The sequence below is a fragment of the Biomphalaria glabrata genome, chromosome 2 (assembly GCF_947242115.1).
Source record: "Biomphalaria glabrata chromosome 2, xgBioGlab47.1, whole genome shotgun sequence".
Lineage (NCBI taxonomy): Eukaryota > Metazoa > Mollusca > Gastropoda > Planorbidae > Biomphalaria > Biomphalaria glabrata.
The window spans coordinates 51,333,261-51,354,837 of NC_074712.1; the positions used below are offsets into that span (position 1 = coordinate 51,333,261).

The window sequence follows — 21,577 nt, forward strand, 5'->3', positions numbered from 1 at the left end:
CCAGTCTTTAATTCTAAAGTTAGAATATGACTTGTGATCGTCCTTCAGAGGAACAATCTATTCTAAGAGGTTTGCATCAAATGAAACGAAGTGTTATGTTTAACTACAACGACCCCCCCCCCCACACACACACACACACCCACACACACACCCACACAATGTAACACTTAAGTCAGTAAAAATTCATTATTCTAAGATCAGTGTCCTTTTCAAGTTCGTGTCACATTGGCTATAAATAGACATGATCCGCTACATTCGATATTACACATTTCAGTCTTGACGGCATGATAGGGACTAAAAAAACAAACAATGTTTCTGTGTTTTTTTAACGTGTGTGTGTGTGTATTTTTAGATTTAGATCACATGACGACGTCACATACTTCTGGGACGTATAGGTACCTGCACTGGGCGTGAACGATTCTTCTGAAGATCTCTGCAAAGCTGCAAGTTTGTGGAATGACATAAAGCTAGAGAGAGGGATTGTCCTATAGCGGGGGAGGAGGGGGGGGGAGAGAGATTCACGTTGTTAGTTTCATACGTTGTATCATCGCTGTACCTGTTAGAGCAGACGGTGGCCAACCTTTTGGTTCATGCGCCAAATGTTTTCACTTATGATTCAAACATGTAATCTTCAATTTTACAAGTTTCAGTCCTTGAAAGTATGGTCATTGGTGAATATTCGGTTGGCTGTACAAATTAGCGTATAGCAGCTGAGGGGATTTAAAAAATAAATAAACTTTACTTATTAAGTCTTTCTTTGTTGACATTTTTAATTGGCATTTATAATTGTATTTATTATTTCTTTATGACCTAATCACCAATTATAATTTGTGAACACTGATAGCAGTTTTAAAGTTTTAAAGTCTTAAAAATATACATACGGCAATATATTTTTCAATTATCACACACCAATGTAGACGGGTGATGACATCTGTATCGGACAAGAAAAAGCAAGATGACAGATCCAGTGACTACCAGTCATTGACGGCTTAGTTTACTTTGTTTAGCTTTATTCAATTGATGATTTCCTAGACATGACTTTGCTTCCTCAAATATGTCTTACTATCTGGTTTTTTCTTAAAGTTATTAAGGCCAATAAGTCTTTAAAAATGTTAAAATTATCATCATTTTTTCTAATAACGAAAATCTTAAATAGGTAACATAAAAATGTGAATCGTACTGAAAGGAAAGCGCATACATAACCACATAGTGAATCTGTTGTTAATAATTACTTTAAATCATAGTCCAACGTGCTACTTGTTGTTTTTTTTTGTCTGATTAGCTTTATAAACATTTCGGTCAATTTATCGTAATAGCTAGTAAATTTAAATTCCTGTAAAAAAATTTTTTTTCTAAAAAATGATTATTATATTTTTTGCGAACAGGCGATTTTGTGTTCTCTTGATGAAATGTGCCACTAGTAATTGTGCAATGCACCCCATTTGGCACATGCTCCATAGGTTGGTCACCCCTGCGTTGCAGTATTTCTTTGCTCCCCCCCCCCCCCACACCATTTGTTATACTTAATATTTGTTATACCTTGTTCTACTAGACATGAAAATGAAATAAAACTTTTCAGCTTCTCTCTCGTAACACAGTATGAGAAATATTTTTAAAAAAAAGATGATTCCTTTTTTTTTTTGTTGCGATCAATATCCGTCTACAATAATGTCCTAAATAAAATGACATCGTCCACCGGACTTTGTCCCCACCCCAAGTTGACAAGTAGGTACAACATGGTGTTGGAGTCCTGGTTTCGGTTTTCGTGTCCCTTACATTCTCTTCCCCCCCCCCCGCCCCCGCAACCCCCTTTCCTTTTTTTAGAACAGCTGCGGGAATTTCCTGTTTGTCTTGTTACGTGTGGGCACGAGCTATTTAGAGAGTAGATTTGAGATAAGCTGTCAAATTGTTTGGCGGCCAGCTAAGGCAGCTAATATCAACTTGTACTTCGGATCATTTGGAATATCCTTTTTTGTGTAAAATGTGATAATTAAATTATTATAAGTAACATAGTCTCGTATTTTACGACCTATGGCGGATAGATTAGATAGATAATTGGATAGATTCAATAATATTTATGAATTAAATACTTGGATTATATTTGTTTTCAGTATTGATTAAGCTTTTGACAATTCTCAGAACTTGTATAATCCGGAACTATTCCGGAGATGTAGTCTCGGCGTTTTAAATTGTAATGCTTTCTTAGAATGTTTTGAAATAACTTCTAAAAATTATATTCTACATCTGGTACATTACCTATGGTTAACTGTGTACAATACCTGTGGTACAAGATTTTTTGGTGATTTTGCTTGGAACGAAGTCTGGTTTGTATTGCTGCTTCACTAACTTTATATTTCACACTTATAAGAAACGTGGAAAGAAACTAATCCCTAGTTTAAGACTATGGCTCCATCTTTTTAGCAAGCGACGAAGAAAATAGTTCTCCAATGAATTCTCCCGTGTACTGAAGTTAAAATTGTTTCAAAAAAATATGTATCTAGGCTATAGGATTAAATTACCGAAAGCTGAGGTTTATTTGAATAACTTATTTCAGTTCTTTTTTTTTTTTTGTTAAATAAATCACTTTGGATACATGCCATTTATTTAGTGTTACACCGCCTAAACTAAACTTATCTTGGATAAGCTGAGAGTGACACAGATCTGTTCTGTCTGGATTAAAGTGTAATGTTCCCCCAAAGTGAGGCTCTATCTGCCCTATCTTGTTGAGTGTCCTTGGTTTCAATAATGAGTTTCTCCTTATCTGTAGTAGAATTGAGTTTTCCTGGAAATGACACTAACAAGATTGCAAAAAATTTCAATATAGGTTCCTTTTTCCGGATACGCCACAAAATTATTTCTTTTTGAAATAAATCAGTGCCAAAAAAAAAGGTCACACAAACTCAATGGAGGCCCGTCGACTCACCCATGGACCAGAAATATTCAAGCCTTTTTATCGTTTAAAGTAATAAAATTCCAAAATATCATTTGGCGTTATTTTTCACTTAAAAACAAACAGGACAATTCGTCATCAAAAAAAAATAAGACTCTTCTAAATCTTCTGGAATTAGGATTTGAAATAGAGCTCACTTTTTCTTCTTCTTCCTCGTTCTCATTATTATGCAGTGGCGTAGCTAGAGTATATGATGCCTGGTGCGGTACCTCATCTTGATGCCCCCCCCCCAAAAAAAACAAAACAACTAACTAATTAATAACATTGCAAAACCTTACTTTTTTTGTTCAAAATAATATGTATTCATTAATCAAATATTGTTAATTAAAAAAATCACTTTTACATAAACATACTACAAATGAAATTCACGCGCTTTCTTGCTGGCAAAAGTATAAATAATTTTATCGAAATCAATTTTTTCCACCAGCTCTTGTTCAATGGACAAAATGGCCAAATTAGTGAGTAGTAAATTTGTCATCGTTGATTGCAAGTAATTCTTGATCAGTTTAAGTTTGGAAAAACTTCTCTCGCATGTAGCGACGTTTACCGCAATAGTTAAAAATAGGCGAATCATGATGACGATATTTGGGACTGAATCGTCTAGCTGATATTATTTTATAAATTTCAAGAGCTCAACAGGTCCTTGTTTTGGAAGTTCGGAGGCTTCTGATGAAACTGTGACAAACCGTTGAAGCCTCTTTCGCTCCAGCAGAAAATCGTTTTTATCAATGTCGCTAGGAGTACTATCGAGATTGATTTCGACCTGAGGATTTAATAGCTGGGAAGCGACTACAATTCATATCTATCTGCTACATCATGAAGTTGCTCGAATCGGGTGATTATTTCTTGAACAATCCTGTCCAAGGTAGAATAATCTTCCCTTCGTAGCTCTTCTTTGTGTGTAAGTACAGAGTAGTCACTTTTCTCACCAGGCATCTTTTTCTTATGGCCAATACGTTTTTGAAGTTCTGTACTGATTCTCAGATCTGAACACACGCTTTCGGCAAAGGTAATGCTGGCTTCAGCGATGTCCTCTCGATTACTACTTAAAAATGTCTCTAATGTTTTTAGTTTGAGTGAGCAGTCTTGAATAGACAATCCTTGTTGTTGAAGGTAGACTTGCGCATCATTAATTTCAGTTAATACAGGAGCCCAAAATCCAAGATAGGTGAGAAAATTAAAAGACTGAATAGCAACCAATAATCCAACTGCTTCAGATCTAGTCGATGAGTTTTCATCTCTGCTAGTTAATGTCTCCAGAGTTTCTATAATTTTATAAAATTTATCCCTAACCATCTTGACGGCTTCTCCTCTGGCGCTCCAGCGGGTCTCAACTAAACGTTTAAGGCTAGTTCCGAAAAAACAAGCCTTTGAAAGCTTTCTAGCCTTTCCTTTTGCTGACTCTTGATGTCTATACGCCTCTCATAATTGACTGTCCATACGCTGAACTGTTTCAGATCCTTGAGTGACAAGGTGTATGCGAATATTATATGTGATGACATCAGGCCGATCTCCAGTATCGTTCAGTCTAGAGTTTATTATCCTGCTTTCTGTATTGTTTACACTGTCTGATGGTTCAGCTTCTTCCAAATGAATTTTTGAGATGTGTTCTAAAGACATGCTTGTGTGCTGTCCTTTAGTCTCTAGAACCTGCGGTATTGAAGTATTTTCTTCTTTTTCATCATTCAGGATGTCGGCCTCATCATTTTTTTCTGGATTCAATGATAACCGTCTTATCTTGCTTTGTTGCTTTTAATTGTTCATTTAATTCATACCCAATAACAGCTCGCCTATAGTCGGTGGACTCTGGCAATGATGTGACTTGAAATTGTCTTGATGCTTCTTTAGACTTAAGAAATTTAAGAAACGCACCTCACTGCTTTATGCGGATGACATTGTTCTCTGGTCAACCGGGAAGAAAGCCGACCAAATACAGGCGGCATTGCAAGTGCAGACCTCCAACCCATCTCCTCGTATTGCGACAAATGACAGATTTAGATAAACGTTGCCAAAACGACCTGGTCCCTGTTCAGCCTAGGAATCGACATTCTTAAGGCTCCATTCGAGCTTAAACTCGGTGGGTTGCGACTCCAACGTGAAAACACGCCAAAATATCTAGGGGTAACCCTGGATAGAAAGTTGTCAATGTTCCAGCACGTCCAGGAAGTTGAAAGAAAAGCCTCGGAGAAGTTAGCGTTACTAAGAAAGCTGGCCAGCACAAAGTGGGGTGCCAAAGCTTACATGCTACGCACATTGTACTTAGGGGCAGTCAGATCACAAATTGAGTACAGCTATAGAGTTCAAGTATATGCTAGTAAAACTGCCCTCGAATCACTCGACCGAGTACAATCACAGGCACTATGGTTCATTTGTGGCACCTTTCGGACAAGCCCAACAAACGCTGCTGAAATCTTACCAAAGGTGGCCCCTTTAAATCTAAGGAGGGAGAGGGCAGTACTTACGGCCTAAGAGCGCTACAAAAGGGGAGACTCTAGGCTACCCACCACAATCTTAGTGCAACAGCGAAGAGAGAGGAACCGCATAAAAATGCGATCGTTCCTCCACATTGCGGCCTATTTGTCAAAATCAGCTGGGCTCTCAACTGATAGAATTCCTATTAGAAGAATTAGTACTTGCCCTGCGTGGAGGAGATTGCCGGCCCCACAAATAAACATGTCCCTTATAGGGCAAGAGGGAGCCACCAAGAGGCGATTAACACCTGCCATACTCCAAAACTTGGCATCAGCTACACTAAAGTCCTACCCATCAGATGCCATTTTCTGCTATACCGATGGGTCGGTAATGAGGGGTCCCGATAGATCTGGGTATGAGGCCCTTATAGTCTACCCAGACCAGACAGAACCAGAGATGCCGATTTCTCCGTCTGAGTTTAAAAGGGTTTTGAGGCGCCAGCCAGACTAGTCAGTCTTGAGCACTGTTCATCATTTTGTTTACGTTACAGTATTACAATTAACTAGTTAGTTAAAAAAAACTCGTACAAAACAAAGGTTAGCTTATTTAAAAATATTGACATTACAATAGAATTATTTCCAAAATTAAACTATAAAGAATCATAAAGAAATGAATAAACTAAAACAATTGTTTAGAGCTAGAGTTTAGAAATATATTTGTAAACATCAATATCTAGATTAAACCAGTGGACTAAACAATGAAGTAAAAAAAAAAGGTTGGCCTATCTTCTACTTCTTCTTTACATTACAGAGAATTGATCAGTGTAGTAACATGTACCATGTGTCCGAAATAAATCTAGTAAATTAGATTGAAACTGTTCTATAGCTTACATTGTATTGAAGAAATAGTCAAGGGGATGAAACAAAATAGCGACATGACTAGTTTATAAATCGTTAGTTCATGTTTAAAATACAGTAGTTTATGTTTGTTTGTGTCCATACAATTAGTCGTTTTTACTGAAAAGCTCAGGGAAATAGGAAATTAATACACACTGGGGGAATTTTGGTGCCCCTCGTCACTTGGTGCCCTGTGCGGCCCGCACCACCCGCACATTGGTAGCTACGCCACTGTTATTATGTTAGAGAGTTCAGATGACTACAACAATATACGAGATGGAGTGCGCAGTGGTTTTCAAATCAGGGAGCACTACTAGTTTTTTTTCTATAGTGGTGTTTGGGGTCAGTGTCTTGTTCGGGCATCTTTATAAAAAGAATGCAGTTTTGAAGGACATGGTCAGTATTCTGTCTGGTGACACTCCACATGGGGAGATTTCGCTAGTTCCACTTTTTAGATTCCAGAAGTAGAGCTGCGTGAACTGATCACCTAAACACATCACGGAAACCTCCCAGATACATCTCCCCAAAAATTTCAATGAATATATTATTGATAAGTCCACAGCACACTGAGCAGGTATAAGAATAAAAGTTGTGCTATACAAATGGATTTAAAAAAAAATTCGATCATGATTCAAATTAAGTGCACTTTCCCATTCGATCACACAACTCACTTTCTAATTGGTGATTTCTATGTCGTATTTTCAAGAAGCCTAATGTTCTCATTCTCTACATTATTATTTTAATTAAAATTTTTTGTCAAAGTAGGATAGCCAACTAGATCTATTTTTCTGTATACCGGTATCTAGATGATTATTTAATGTCGTTTTCTGCTCATAGCTTATAGATCTAGCCCTATTCTTATGTATATCTTATCTGGAAGCGCGGTGGCTGAGCGGTAAAGCGCTAACTAACCTAACCCAGGTTCGAATCCTGGTCGTCTGACATATTATACATATCCGGTAGTTGTCATGCCGTAATGTGTAATATATCTCTTTGTCAATAATATATATAGGCTATTGGTTTGTTATTAAGTTAACAGCAATGCCTGGTCGTACGGTTAGCGCGCTGGACTGATTATCTCGACGGTCCCAGGTTCATACCGTGCTCGCCGCCATCCACCGTCGTCCAGCGGGAGGTTTAGATAAGGAAGTAAATTATCTTTAACTTTGAAGGAACATCCAAAACATGTAAAACATTTTACAGGGGAAAAAAAACAACATTTGTGCAACGCCAAATGAATCTTTGAAATATTATTACTTTTGACAATCAAAACAAAATCACGTCTTGAATATTCCTTGCAAATAGGCGGATCCGACAGGGATCCGACTCCGACGGGGGCCGCCTATGAGTTTGTGTGACAACACAAACTCTCTTTGTAATCTTGTTTTTTTTTTCTTTTATTTCATTTCAACTCATCCGGTTTTAACCGAAACCAGTTTCAATTATTTGAATTTCACAAAGATAAGTTGGATGATTGACACTTTACAGTCTGTAGGCCAGTCTCAAAGAGATTCTTTTGACATAATTGGAAAGGAGGGGGGTGGCATGTTGAGCAAGGAGTACCTTATTCTATAGCATTTTGTTTGTTTGTTAATGATGCCTAAGTCATGCTAGAAACATTCTGAAATGCCCAGATCACTTAATGAAACACTTTGGACGTAACTAACTTAATGAAACACTTTGGACGTAACTAACTTAATGAAACACTTTGGACGTAACTAACTTAATGAAACACTTTGGACGTAACTAACTTAACGAAACACTTTGGACGTAACTAACTTAACGAAACACTTTGGACGTAACTAACTTAATGAAACACTTTGGACGTAACTAACTGACATGCATTTCGGATCAATCTAACGTATAAAAGTTTATGAATCTAATCTTTAAATGTATCCCCCCACCCCACCCCCAACATTTCCCCATGGTTTTTCTTAAAAATTGGAATTTTCAGCATTTTAAACCGGAAAAATCCGTTTTTTTTTTTTGGCTTCTCCCTTGAAACTTGTCTTCTAAAAGGTGTCGCTTGTTTTTTAGATTTAAACTAAATTGTGAAACTTCACGAGTATCCAGGACAATTCAGGCAACACATTCTAATCTCTGAATATCAAAACAGTTACAAAAGATAAGGAGAGAAAGACTTTAAGTCTTGTATGTTTTTGTCCTATTATATAGAATAATAAATGTGTTTTAAAATCTTTCTTTGGCTTGCTTGGTACCAGATTCACATCTCTTGTAACTTGTAAGTTTATGTATTTCTAAATTCTTCTTTCTCATTGGACATGTCGGAACGTTCAGCTCATTTATATTAAACTATTTTTTATAGCGACATTCCTCTGCACTAAGTGTAGTCACATTTGATATAATGTACAGACTCTTGTAGTCAGGCGCTTTCAACGGCACTTCGCATTCACTAAGTTGTAAACAATAACTTCGAATCTCTGTTGCCTAAAATGTATGGCGCTTGATGTCCATGATTGGGTAACAGGACATGCTACTAGTGGCCTTTGAGCAAGTGACACTGTCTTGTAACATTGTCCAGTGGCATTGTCTATTGACACTATAGAGTGATAATGATGTGATGGCTGTTTACTGACACTGTCTATTGATAATGTCTAGTGGCATTGTCATGTGGTACAGTCTATTGCCACTGTGCAACGACACTGTCTAGTGATACTGTCCAGTGATACTGTCTAGTGATACTGTCCAGTGACACTGTGTAGTGACACTGTTTAGTGATACCTACCAGTGACACTGCCTAGTGATACTGTCCAGTGACACTGTCTAGAGATAGCCTACTGTCCAGTGACAGTCTAGTGACACTGTCTTGTGATACTGTCCAGTGACACTGGGTGTTGGCTAATTGCATTATTTAGAGGTACTGTGTGGCGCTCTTTCATGTTCCGGCAAAATATCGTATTGGAATATATTCTAGATTAAGTCCATTCATATTCATACCTACAAAAACCAAGGCTTGTTTAAGGTAGAAGATATTTTTATTGCATCCTAACGAAGGAGAGAATGGAGCGTTTGTTTAAAACAATGCACAAAATGTGTCCAATAAATGAACATTGAAAGCTAGATTTCCTTTTATGTGGTGTCGCATAAATAAAACCATTTTTTTCCTTTCCAACTCGTATAAAGTCCTGTGCCTATGTGTGCTAGACTTCAGGTAACATGGACGAGAGCACGTGCCGTTACGTCATGCCCGCCACGGTAGAAATTTGAATTTCGTGTTTGCCGGTCGTCATGTGTATCGAATACAATATTTTGACGGCATCAATGACTCATTCATAACGACATCGATACTGGAGACCATTATTCACTAATTCTCGCTCCTCTCTCTCTGTAGTTTTGTTCAAACATTGCCTAAATCTCTCTCTCTCTCAAACACACACACACGCTTCGCTTGCTTCAAACTAGATCTATCGGGATTAATTTCTCTCTCTCTCTCTCTCTCGTCTTTTCAAGCGACCCGCTACTGTGACGTCACTCCATTTGCGGGGGGTCAGGTCGAAGCGAACCAGCTCTCGGCGGCCGCACGAGTTCCAACGGAGAAACGAGGCTCGCGTCTGATTGGCTGGCGACGGGAAGTTCCCCCTATTGGCAAAGCCCCACCACTATTTGTGGATTAAAAAAGGAGGTCGTGTCTTCACCACATGACCAGATCATAACAAACCGGAGTAAAAATAAGAAGCGTGACTAGCTGGAGGAGCAGACGACATTTCAGTGGAAATATTTTTTACAAATCTGTTATTGTGTTGTGTGCAATGAATTCTCTGAGAATGGACTTACCTGCAAAAGACGAACGTGTTTTTCAAGCGGATTATATCCAAAAGAAAAGACACAGACGAGTAAGTGATTTGTTTATTTTTTTTTAAAGTGCTTTGATCTAGACAATATTCTAGTCTAAATAATTAGATCTAGTCAATCTAGATAATATTTATTAGATGTAGAATGTTGAAATTGAAACATTAGGTAGATCTATAAGTGCTTATTTATTTAAAATTATGCATTTTATAGATTTAGATTGTTTTCCTAATATTCGTTTTAAATTAACAATTAACTCCAAACTGTCCAAAGATACTTTATTTTTTTATACCTGACTATTTCGATCTGAATAGATCTAGATGAAAAAGTTAAACCATATTTCATTTTTTTTTTACTTCTTTCTGTTTCCTACCCCTTCCCACCCTATCCCCGCCAACTGAAAACAAATGTTTGGCTTATGAACTGTTCAAATAGCACTAACGATTCGGGTTTGTACCCTAAGTAACTGTCAATTCGAGTAACCTAAGTAACTGTCAATTCGAGTAATCTAAGTAACTGTCAATTCGAGGCTAGCCGACAGCAGTCTGTAGTATAAAGGTATCTTTTATTTAGATCTACTAGAGTCTATATTTATATTATCCTTTTTTTTTTCTCTAAATATATTAGATCTGGGGTGTATTTACTAGGTGAGGGAGACATTTCACTCCAGTTATCAAGCTGATTAAATTTGACTGAGCATTGTTTATCCTTATTTACAATTTTAAAGGATTATTATTGTAACTAATCAATCCAGCTTTGAAATGGGCGTGGCTGTCAATTTTTCATGTCCCCTAACTAAGCACGTCGCTTGTCAAATTTCTCCTAACAGGACATGGTGCCCTTTTAGCACCTAGATCGTAGAAACTCAAAAAAAAAAAACCCCTACAATATTCACATCATTTAATGATTCTGATACAACATTTAAAAGTCGTGTCTCTTTTTCTAACACTAGAGAAACTATGTTTGTATGTTGAATCTTTTAACATATCAGTGGTCTCTGTAAAGCAGTCTTCTTTCGTTCCTTTTCCAATCGCCAACCTTTTTGATACCTGCCAACCAGTTTTCCCCAATTATAATGTATACAACCCACCGCTGTGAAATAAACCTAAGATTTCATTTTTCTACCGAGTTATTCTCCCCTGCTCGCCTATCTGGACTTGTTTACATTTGAATTTGGTAGATAATTCTGGAAGAGTAACCCGTCCTTGACACAGCTGTACCGCCGCTCAGGCAAGGTCAGGGGCGATAAGCTGGAGTTACGTGGTAGGCTGATATATTTTTAGACATTGGTTTCTGCTAGGACATTATTACATGACTGTTGATTGCCTGACTGGAGAGGAGTCTTAAATCAACCGTCATAAATCATTTGATAGTGGCTCACCCGAGCTAGGGTCTTGGCATATTGACAGTGTTATGTGTTACATAATAGTTTTAAAATAGCTTCTCTGTAAGCGGTAGCTCAAACAAAAATTATGACATTTGTTTTTCCTAATTATTTTTTAAAAAGTCTGCAGATTGACATCATGATGGCTTGTGAGTTATCTAAAACACAGTGCAGAGTTAACTTTGTGAAACTTTCACCAAGGCCAAGCGAAATTGTATTTTTTTTTTAAAATCCAATCATGTACCGCAATAGTGATCGTGAATTCCTTGACAACGCGACACGTTTTGTAATCATATAAAGCATTGGTCTGCTGGTAGAGTGGGCGTGGCTGATAGGTTACAGGTGATGCATTCAAAATGGCAGTGCCTAGACCAGCTGCTAAGAATGGACAGTGTATGAGGTCTACATGAGCTGAGAAAAGACCGAATGGCGTCTTTAGGTGTCGTAGACTTACAATTATGACTTGGTTGACTGACCCAAAGCGAGGCTTTACTTTGTCCCCCTATTTGTTTCTTGAAATCATTTATTCATCTGGTCAAAAATTGTTTATCATATTCTACCATAGAATTATTATACACACGTAAATAATCAAATAACTTTTATAAACGAGGTATGTGCAATCTACTGCGGAAGGCCTAAAATGTTTGCCCATCTGAGTACCCTTCATTTTGTCGACGACTACCTCAACAGTGAATATTTACTTACTTTTAACCGTCGGGTAACTGCAGCGATAGATGCACTGCATTCTTGTCCAGAGATCCATGTCAATACGCGTGTCAATGTTTGCTAACTGGAGGAACCTGGACATGTAGACTCACTCTTATCTCTAGTACCTGTATATAGACTGTTAGCTCCATACTGACACTGGTTGGTAGCTGTTGATATAGACACACGTAGATAGGCAATCTCCACAAACGCATGTACATTTATACGAAACCTGTTTAAGCGATGATTCGCTGTTTGACTTCACATTCCTACATATAGATCCATGTCCTTTGGAAACATTCGGAAGCGAATATTTACGAAGCGTAACCCACTCGGTTAGTTTGCTGATAATACTGTTCAACAAATGAATCAATACAAGTCTAATAGATCTTATAAAAAGTTGGTTGAAACCATTGGCCACGTTTCGTTAAATAAAGTGAAAACTAGATCTGTGCTGTTCTCTTTGACGATGTGCCTTAGAGGCATTGTGTAAGGGGCGTGGTTGACATTTAGGTTAAAGAGAATGTTGTCTTCAAAATGGTAAGGCCACAGCTAAAATAATAATATGTGAAGTTGAAATGAGTTCACCTCAAAGAAAGGTCAGAAAGGCGATTGTAAAAGGGGGGGGGGGCATTGTGATTAGACTGAGTAAAGGCTGTGTGGCTTAGTCGACTGACTTCAGAGAACAGACAGTGTGGTTTAGTCGAATGACTTCAGAGAGCAGGCAGTGTGGCTTAGTCGACGGACCTCAGAGAACAGGCAGTGTGGCTTAGTCGGCTGACCTCAGAGAACGGGCAGTGTGGCTTAGTCATCTGACCTCAGAGAACAGGCAGTGTGGCTTAGTCATCTGACCTCAGAGAACAGGCAGTGTGGCTTAGTCGACTGACCTCATAGAACAGGCAGTGTGGCTTAGTCATCTGACCTCAGAGAACTAACCTGGCCTAGTCAACTGACCTCAGAACAGGCAGTATGACATTAATGTGACATTAATGATCGACCTCAAAGAAAAGGCTGTGTGACATGATTTTGTGACCTCATAGAAAGATCAGTGCGCCTTCATTAGAGAGATTTCAAGGTGAAACTTGAGCAGTTTATCATTAAAGAGCGCTTCTCCACCCCCAAGAATGTCAATTAACACGGCAGTGCCATCATTGTTTAGATAATGTCTCAGAATGACTTGACACGATCATTGTGTCAGACTTAGATACTGCAACGATGGAATGTTTGTGACTATTAAGATCTGCAATTTTCAAAAGTTTTATCTGAAGATCAATGTCCAAAATATGCTGTGAACCTTTGTTTAGTTAAAGCAATCCTCTGTATAGATATCACGAAAAAATGCACATACCTTAATAGCAACATGCTAATTTCAATAATTGATCCAGCAGGTATTTAACATGAAGCTTGAAGCGTATTGACTGAATGACCCGTATATACGTTTGTCTAATCCAGTTTATAGGTTGTCACATCGAAACATCTCGAACACAAATCAATTTAAAACTTTTCATGTCTAATTAACGCCCTTTAATTCTCCGATCTTCTGTTTAAAAACTTAAATGCTCGCGAAAGCAATGTTGAAGTAAACTTTCTGTTGACACATCTCTTGAGACCATGACTGCATGACAGTTCTATATTTCAAATAGTGCTAACTTCTATTTACTTGTTGTATATAGAGGACCCAGCTTTAATTGAATCTATTAACTGTCATTGACCGGTATGGGGTGGGGTGGGGGGTAATTAAGACCCACGTGTAGTGACTAACTATATTTTCTTGTTTTATCAGGGCAAAGTGGAATACTTGGTAAAATGGAAAGGATATTCTGTCAAGTAAGTACATGTTAATCAGTAAAAATGTTTTTGTGCTATCTGTCTGTCCGTTTGTAATGCTGAAATCGTAAAACCTAAACACAATGAATTATAGTTCGTCTAAAAAGCGTACCCTTGTTTTTTCCGGTACGTGACGTTTTGGCGCCGCCGTTTTGGCGACGGGACGTTTTGGCGCGAGCCGTTTTGGCGACGGGACGTTTTGGCGCGAGATATCATTTGACGATTATTTAATAAGCACGTAGCTTTTATAACAATGTTTATTTCACTCTACCATAATATTGTATGTATAGTATGAATTCTAACACCGTTCAGCGAATTGTTTTTTTTTTAATTATAAAGGTTTTGCTTATTTCATGAATATAGGCCTATAATAAGTCAGATTCCTGAATGGTAATGACATGCTATATGTGAGTTCTGCTAATCGCACTGGATGACATTTTTGGATTTCTTTCCAAAAGATTTTTTTTTATTTGACATTAGTGTAATATACGAACTAGCTAAGTGTCACACTTTAATATAACAAAAACCATGTTAACATCTAACGCTCTATTACGCTGAATGACGACAATAACTCCACACATAGTAAAGATCAAGACACGGAATGTGGTCAGTACAAACTCTAACGTGAATCCACAAATATAAACAAACACCAGGGGCGACAATAGATAGAAACAAATTCACGACACTAAGATATATTTTGAGAAATTGGGTAGGGGTGATTTGGGTGACAATACAGTCATTAAATAAACCAATGTTAATGTAAACAAATAATTGCATCAATTTTTAGTCTATCATCGTTTCATTTTGTTTTTGATTTTTGTTTTTAATTTTAAAGTAATATCTTAAAAAACTTTTTTGACAATAACAGTGTGCCTCTTAATAAACACACATACACAAGCCAAAATGTTTATTAAGGAAAATGATGTGAAAACAAACACACATTTACATTTAGTACGTGAAAAATATGTCTTAACACACAACACTCATGCAAAACATAGATATGAATACTTCTTTTAAAAGAAATAATACAATAAACGCAGATAATGTATTTAGCACCAAAACGTCCCGTCGCCAAAACGGCTCGCGCCAAAACGACCTTCGCGCCAAAACGGCGGGGCCAAAACGTCCTGCTTCGGTTTTTTCACATGGAGTATGCATAGTGCATGCATATACGTTGTTAAAACATTATGAAACAGGCACTTTGAATTAACCTCGTTCTTATCAAGTGGACATCAGCAGAGTGTCCATTAAGGGTCAAGCTTGCTCCCTTTTATGACCCTCGACCTAAAGGAAAGCGTTACCCAGAGGCGAGAAATGAAGGTTTAGTTTTTCAGACTTCTGTCCCGAGGTCTACAATGAAACATATGATTATTTTATTACATCCATATAGTGTGAGACATCGTCCTTGAGCTCCGCTTGTGTTCTGCCATCTCAACGAGGCCGTAGGCCGAGCACACGAGAGATATTTTCTTGTTCCTATAATGTACCGCCACAAGGCGTGAAAGAGCAGTCGCCGCAGTCTTTCTTTCTTCTTCCGTTCAACGCCTGTTCGCTACAACGTGCTGTGGGAGTCCACTGGGGGGGGGGGGGGATGTTCCATTTCTGTCAGCCTGCCTGCCTTAGCGGATGCTTCCATGAGGGTCTAGCATGGGGCCCTCACACGTATACGCTAATGTTCTGTATTTGATCTCAGTGCCGTAGTCATCGTGTTTAAAATATCTTCCTACAGTAACTACATGAGGTCTGAAAGCTTTCCTTTTCTTTCGAAAAAAAAATATACGCATATTGTATGCACACAAATGTAGACCATTTTTAGAATGTGCAGAAAACTTCAGCCTATAAATAATTGTAACATAGATTGTGATAAGTAATGTATCTCTTTTGAGTAGCGTGAAAGTCTGGATCTAAAGGTCGATCATTGGAATTTTATATACTCTTGAGTAGATTTATACATTCACTGAACCAGAATTTTTCGGGGGGAGGGGTGAGGAATTATGAGGGGTAAAAAAATTACATTTTTTAAAATGTAGCATTTCTTTGTTACTAAGGGCAAAATAATCGCTCATACGAAGGTTGGTCAGCTGTGTAAAGGAGGAATTGCCTTTTTTTTTAAAATTTGTTCTTTTTTGTTTGTTTTTTTTTGTAATCTATTTCGCCTTATTAACGAAACGTTCTATAGAAGATAGTAAAAAACGAAAACGTTGAATAATTTGTGGTACATGTGTGTGTGAATATCAAATATTTATATTGAACTCTACACAAGACCCGCTACACACAGCAATTATTTGCTTATAAAACTGCAGTAACTACTTCTGAGTTTTTCAGTTTTTTCCATTAGATTTACATTTTTTTAAATATTGTTTTTTCTTTTGCGTCTCTCTTTTGGCATGGTTTACAAATGTTTGCGTGTGTGTGTGTGCGTTAGGTCACCGTGATCTGTAGATAACTAAGTCTTCTGCGCAGAAAGTTCTGGCTCAGTTTTTTTAATACCCTCTGGATTATCTGATCTTGTTTAAATGCAACGTCCTCTCTCCCAGGCCTCCCCACCCCGATGTTAATGAGAGATACAGAACGCGAATCAATGCTCGGCTATTGAAGCGTCTATAGGAATACATGCTGTGTGTCAGGCATGGGCTACTGTTGCCTTCTCTTCTTTAACAATTCTATCCATTATAAACAGATCAAAAGGCCTCACTTGTAGATTCTATAGATTCATATCTACATTTAGAAGAACGCGTATCGAAAATAGACTTTACAATGTGGCATCACATTATAGTTAACATCTGTAGCATTTTACGTCTGGAGAGACTATTCTCTTTGCAACTTTTTGTGTGACTAAAGAGGCCAATCCTTGATACACAGCTGCGGTCATAGGTTGGGCATCTGTAATCACCAGGGGCTGTGTTGCACCTTCACCCTTCTTTCCACTACTGTTGTGGGACGCTTCCTTTAACATCGCTCTCCACGTGGATCTGTCCAGTGCCACCTTTTCCCAACTGTTAGTGTCGATTTCGAAGAGCTTCATGTCTCGTCTGCAGACATCAGTGTACCTTAGAAGTGGACGACCAGTGGCTCTCCTGCCTTCCTCCTGCTGTTAGATCGCCCTATAGTTTATATAGATTTGACACACTCATTATCTCTTTGACCTCTGGGGGAAATGTCTCTCACCATAGATCTGGAGCTTTTCAGCCCTAGTCCTGTTTGAAAGGTTCCTAAGGCAACGATCATTACTGGGTTGGGCGTGCCTTCAGGCATTTGTCACTCAACAGTCTGCAGAGGCCGATGTCTGACACCCCCTGGGAATTTCTTCATAATTCTATTCTATTATTCATATTCACAGTACTGGAATGCCATGCTTGTCTGAATAAAGACGCAGTATTAAAATACCGTGCCTACTGGAATGCCATGCTTGTCTGAATAAAAGACGCAGTATTAAAATACCGTGCCTACTGGAATGCCATGCTTGTCTGAATAAAAGACGCAGTATTAAAATACCGTGCCTACTGGAATGCCATGCTTGTCTGAATAAAAGACGCAGTACTAGTCTGTATGACTGACAAAAAACTTGGCAGTATTGATTAGAACCTTCAAAACTACAAGAATAAAAAAAAAAAAATTAGGTTGTGTGAAGGCCAGAGGAGCTGACCTCGTTCTCATTTCTCTTTTTACTTTTACTAATTAAATCAGCTTGTAGAAATTACCTGGCAACACCCACCCACGGCATTTACCTGTACAGTTTCAAAAATTGTTGTGTGAGTGTTGTAACACTTTTTTGTCTGAAAAAAAAAAGGAAGTTTTCCCCTCATTATTGAACTGTGCTCGACTCCTTCCTGCTGTTCTATGATCACAGAGTTGTCTACGGCCATTGCACTTATTTATTGACTGACAAAGCCTATATATTAAGTTTAGATACATTTTTCAACGTCTTGCGTTGCGGGCGAAGCTTCAGTGTATATATCTACGTATTTCCTAGTATCAGCGCCTCTGTAAGCGTAGGCTGTAGACTGCTTTTGTAAGCGTAGGCTGTAGGCTGCAGACTGCCTATGTAAGCGTAGGCTGTAGATTTTCTTGAATGGCAACTGTGAGCGTAAACAGTTCGGCAGATATTATTATCAGAAATCAGAGAGAAATTAAAAATACCAATATATACATGTTTCTATTTTATGTTGGCGATATTTATTCAAGATGCCCAATTGCCACAAACTATTGTTGGTTATTTAATTTTCATTTACCTTTTTTTCCCCAATATAATATCTTAAAACTACAGACACTGTTGTATGAACGTTTCTTTATTATTAAGGTTTATCTTCAAGTTCCTAGGAGTGCAGTATTTTACGAGGTTAAGCAGTCCAGCTCTGTCGTACATATTTGGCCACATCCAGCGAAGACATAACTGTTGTCTGCCGATGGTCAGTTTAGGTTCTCTTGTCGACGTCTATGTCTGTCCTCAGCAGTAAATTCCCTTTCGGTATGAAAAGTGTATCCTAAGGCCTTTGTAAGAAATCTCCAGCTGTGTCGTTTGGACGCTGCCAAATGCTCTCTTTCTATGTCAGGTAATTAGCAAGCTGGAGCCTAAGCTGGTCTTTAAATCGTTTACGGGGGACACCTGTTACGTCGACCACCATTCAACTCACCTAAACAAAGATTGCTTTTGGCATACGGTCGTCCATCCTACGGGATAGGTGTCCATCCTACGGGATAGGTGTCCATCCTACGGGATAGGTGTCCATCCTACGGGATAGGTGTCCATCCTACGGGATAGGTGTCCATCCTACGGGATAGGTGTCCATCCTACGGGATAGGTGTCCTGCCCAGCGTAGTTGTCGAACAGTTATAATCCCTCTACGATGTCCATACTGCTAAGGCACGACATGGCCTCAATTGTGCCGATGTGCCTAAAATCAAAATCAAATCCATACTGATATTCGCATGAACATCGCTATTTGTATTTCGGTCCTGCCATCGTATGCTCATGATGGAACGCAGGCATCTTTAATGAAAGCGTTCAAGAAGTCTTTGTTGCTTTTTGTATAGTACCCATGTCTCAGATCTATATAGAAGGGATGAGAAAACCACTGCTTGGTAAAAAAAAAATCATAATAATTATTATTAATTAATAGGGACACCAACAGTTTCAATGAATTTTTAACCTAACTAATATTTATTACTTATTTCAGACCAAATAAAACATTGTGTATGTTATAAACCAACATGTATAAACATTCAATTTGTGAAATGGTTTAATTTTATGTGAGCCTTTTATTAAATATTGAAATTGAACTTTTATTACTCGGGTCATGTCTTTGGATATTGAAGTTTCTAATATCAATTCTTACTTTATAGTTCTGTCTATTTGATACGGCCTAAACGATGAATTCTATTTTAATTCTATATTATTATTTGTAGAACTGCTTGGCGTCAAGACTAATCACTGGCCCACATTCCTTAAAAAAAAAAGTTCTTCTGACCATCGATTTCGACTTTTCTAGAAGACTAGTTCCTATTTTCATTACGAGCCTCAATGTCATTGATCTGTTTCCATTTTCGTCGCAGGGCGGGAACTCTCTTGCACGCGCTCTTCTGTTAGGGGTCGTCTGAGGGTGAGTTTTGGGACACACCGCCTCTCCCCGTCTCATTGCTCGTGGCCTTGACACTTTCGGACATTCTGGAATATTCTCTCCGGCTATTTTCAGCCATTTCTCGTTTACCCGGGTAGATGTAGGTGAACAGCCCTATCAATCTCTTCCTCCTCCCCCTCCCTTAATGCGCACGTTGGGAATGATGAGTTAAATTACAGAGAAGAAAACTCAACTGTAGTTCACTTCGGAACATTTGATTGTGTTCATATCACTTTCTCTCTCTTACTCTCCTTTACGAGATGTCATGTCCGACCTTGTACTAGATCTATAGTTTTATGGGAAATTGACTGAAAATAAGTTTCGATGACCAGCTGCTTTTTGTTTCCATTTTTTTCAACACGTAAAAGTGTTTCTTATTAAAGGTCAAGCCTGGGTGACCTTCATGACGAAATTGTTGGCTTGTAAACCTTGAACCGAAAATGTTACGAAAAGTTTCTAGTCAGTGTTGAGAGTCTTTTATTACAGGTAACAGTCTGAAGAGGAAGTTAATTGCCATTTTGCCTTTAAAACATTTGGACCTATCTGCATCTCTTTAAAACATTTAGACCTATCTGCATCTCTATAAAACATTTAGACCTATCTGCATCTCTATAAAACATTTGGACCTATCTGCATCCCTATAAAACATTAGGACCTATCTGCATCTCTATAAAACATTTGGACCTATCTGGATCTATCTGCATCTCTATAAAACATTTGGACCTATCTGCATCTCTATAAAACATTAGGACCTATCTGCATCTCTATAAAACATTTGGACCTATCTGGATCTATCTGCATCTCTATAAAACATTTGGACCTATCTGCATCTCTATAAAACATTTGGGCCTATCTGCATCTCTTTAAAACTTTTAGACCTATCTGCATCTCTCTACGTGGGGACTGAGTGATAAGGCGCTTGGCTTCCGATCAGAGAGGTCTTGGATTTAAATCTTGAAGACTGGAATTATAAATTTCAATATTTGTTTTAGGATTTCCAACCTAGCTCTAATCTTAAGTACTTGATATTAGTTGCGGAAGGTAAGCGGTTGGTCGTTGTGCGGGCCACATGACACCCTCTTTAACAGTCTGTAATAAAACAGAAATATTTGCCCTGTCTTTTCTTCAATCTAGAAGGGCTTCTTTACTTTTTTTTATATCTATAGTTAGCCTTGTTTGTTTTTCATTACGGTATATACTTATTTGCATAATATCCTCTCCAGACATTATAACTGGATACAATGATACACAGATAAGGTAATAAATCCCACAAAGAACTCATAGACTTCTGTCACAAAAAGACCTAGATCTTAATATAAAAAAACAACAAAAAAAAAAAAAAACCTCAATGTTTCCAATGTATTTAAAAGGATGGAAATGTAAAAGTAAAACTATTTTAAGACAATGAAATGAATCTACGCGTTCTTACAAAGGAATCCAGAGAGACAAGGACTAGATCTGCGCAGTAAATGCTGGCTAATGCTAGCTTTTGGTTGTTTCCAATCACTTAGTGATAATAGATTTTGGTCAAACAACTATATTCCCGCATCAGGCAGCCCGCCATTTTTAAACGGGCCGGGTAAAACCTGAAAACAAAGTATCGGCCTTCACCTTGCTCCCATGTCTGAATTACGGGGCGTTTGGTTTTGGAGGGGGGGGGGGAGCTAACTGCTGCGCAGTTTATCGATTGATTTAGGGCGGGGAGATGTTCGTGCTGGCTGGATGGCGCGAGAGCGATTCGACTTTGAAAAAGTAGGTCACCGAAGTGAGCATTTAAATTGTAGATAACTGGAGCTGGGTAAAATGACACTTGATAACGCTCAATTATCATTTATGTCAAGTCTGTGTGAAGTGTGTGTTTACGTACGTGACTGTATGAAATGTTTTCATTTGCAAACTTAAATTAATTGATATTTTTTTTTTATCGCGCATGAACACATCTGATAACGTCCTGCACTTGTTTGAACTGTTTTGT

The 21,577-nt window shown here is 38.1% G+C and overlaps 1 protein-coding gene across 3 annotated transcripts in view; it reads left to right on the forward strand.

Moving 5' to 3' along the window:
* Positions 1-1,859: 1,859 nt before the first annotated feature.
* LOC106055124 (uncharacterized protein DDB_G0283697-like) overlaps positions 1,860-21,577 on the forward strand; it is a 64,739-nt gene continuing 45,021 nt past the window's right edge. Inside the window, exons 1-3 of one of the 3 annotated variants that reach the window (XM_056021254.1) lie at positions 1,860-1,976; positions 9,730-10,112; positions 13,941-13,984. In XM_056021254.1, coding sequence (XP_055877229.1) covers positions 10,029-10,112; positions 13,941-13,984 — 128 coding nt within the window. In that variant the 5' untranslated portion in view covers positions 1,860-1,976; positions 9,730-10,028. Of the gene's footprint in view, positions 2,325-9,729; positions 10,113-13,940; positions 13,985-21,577 lie in introns of all 3 variants that reach the window. The other 2 variants (XM_056021253.1, XM_056021255.1) reach the window with 2 other exon arrangements.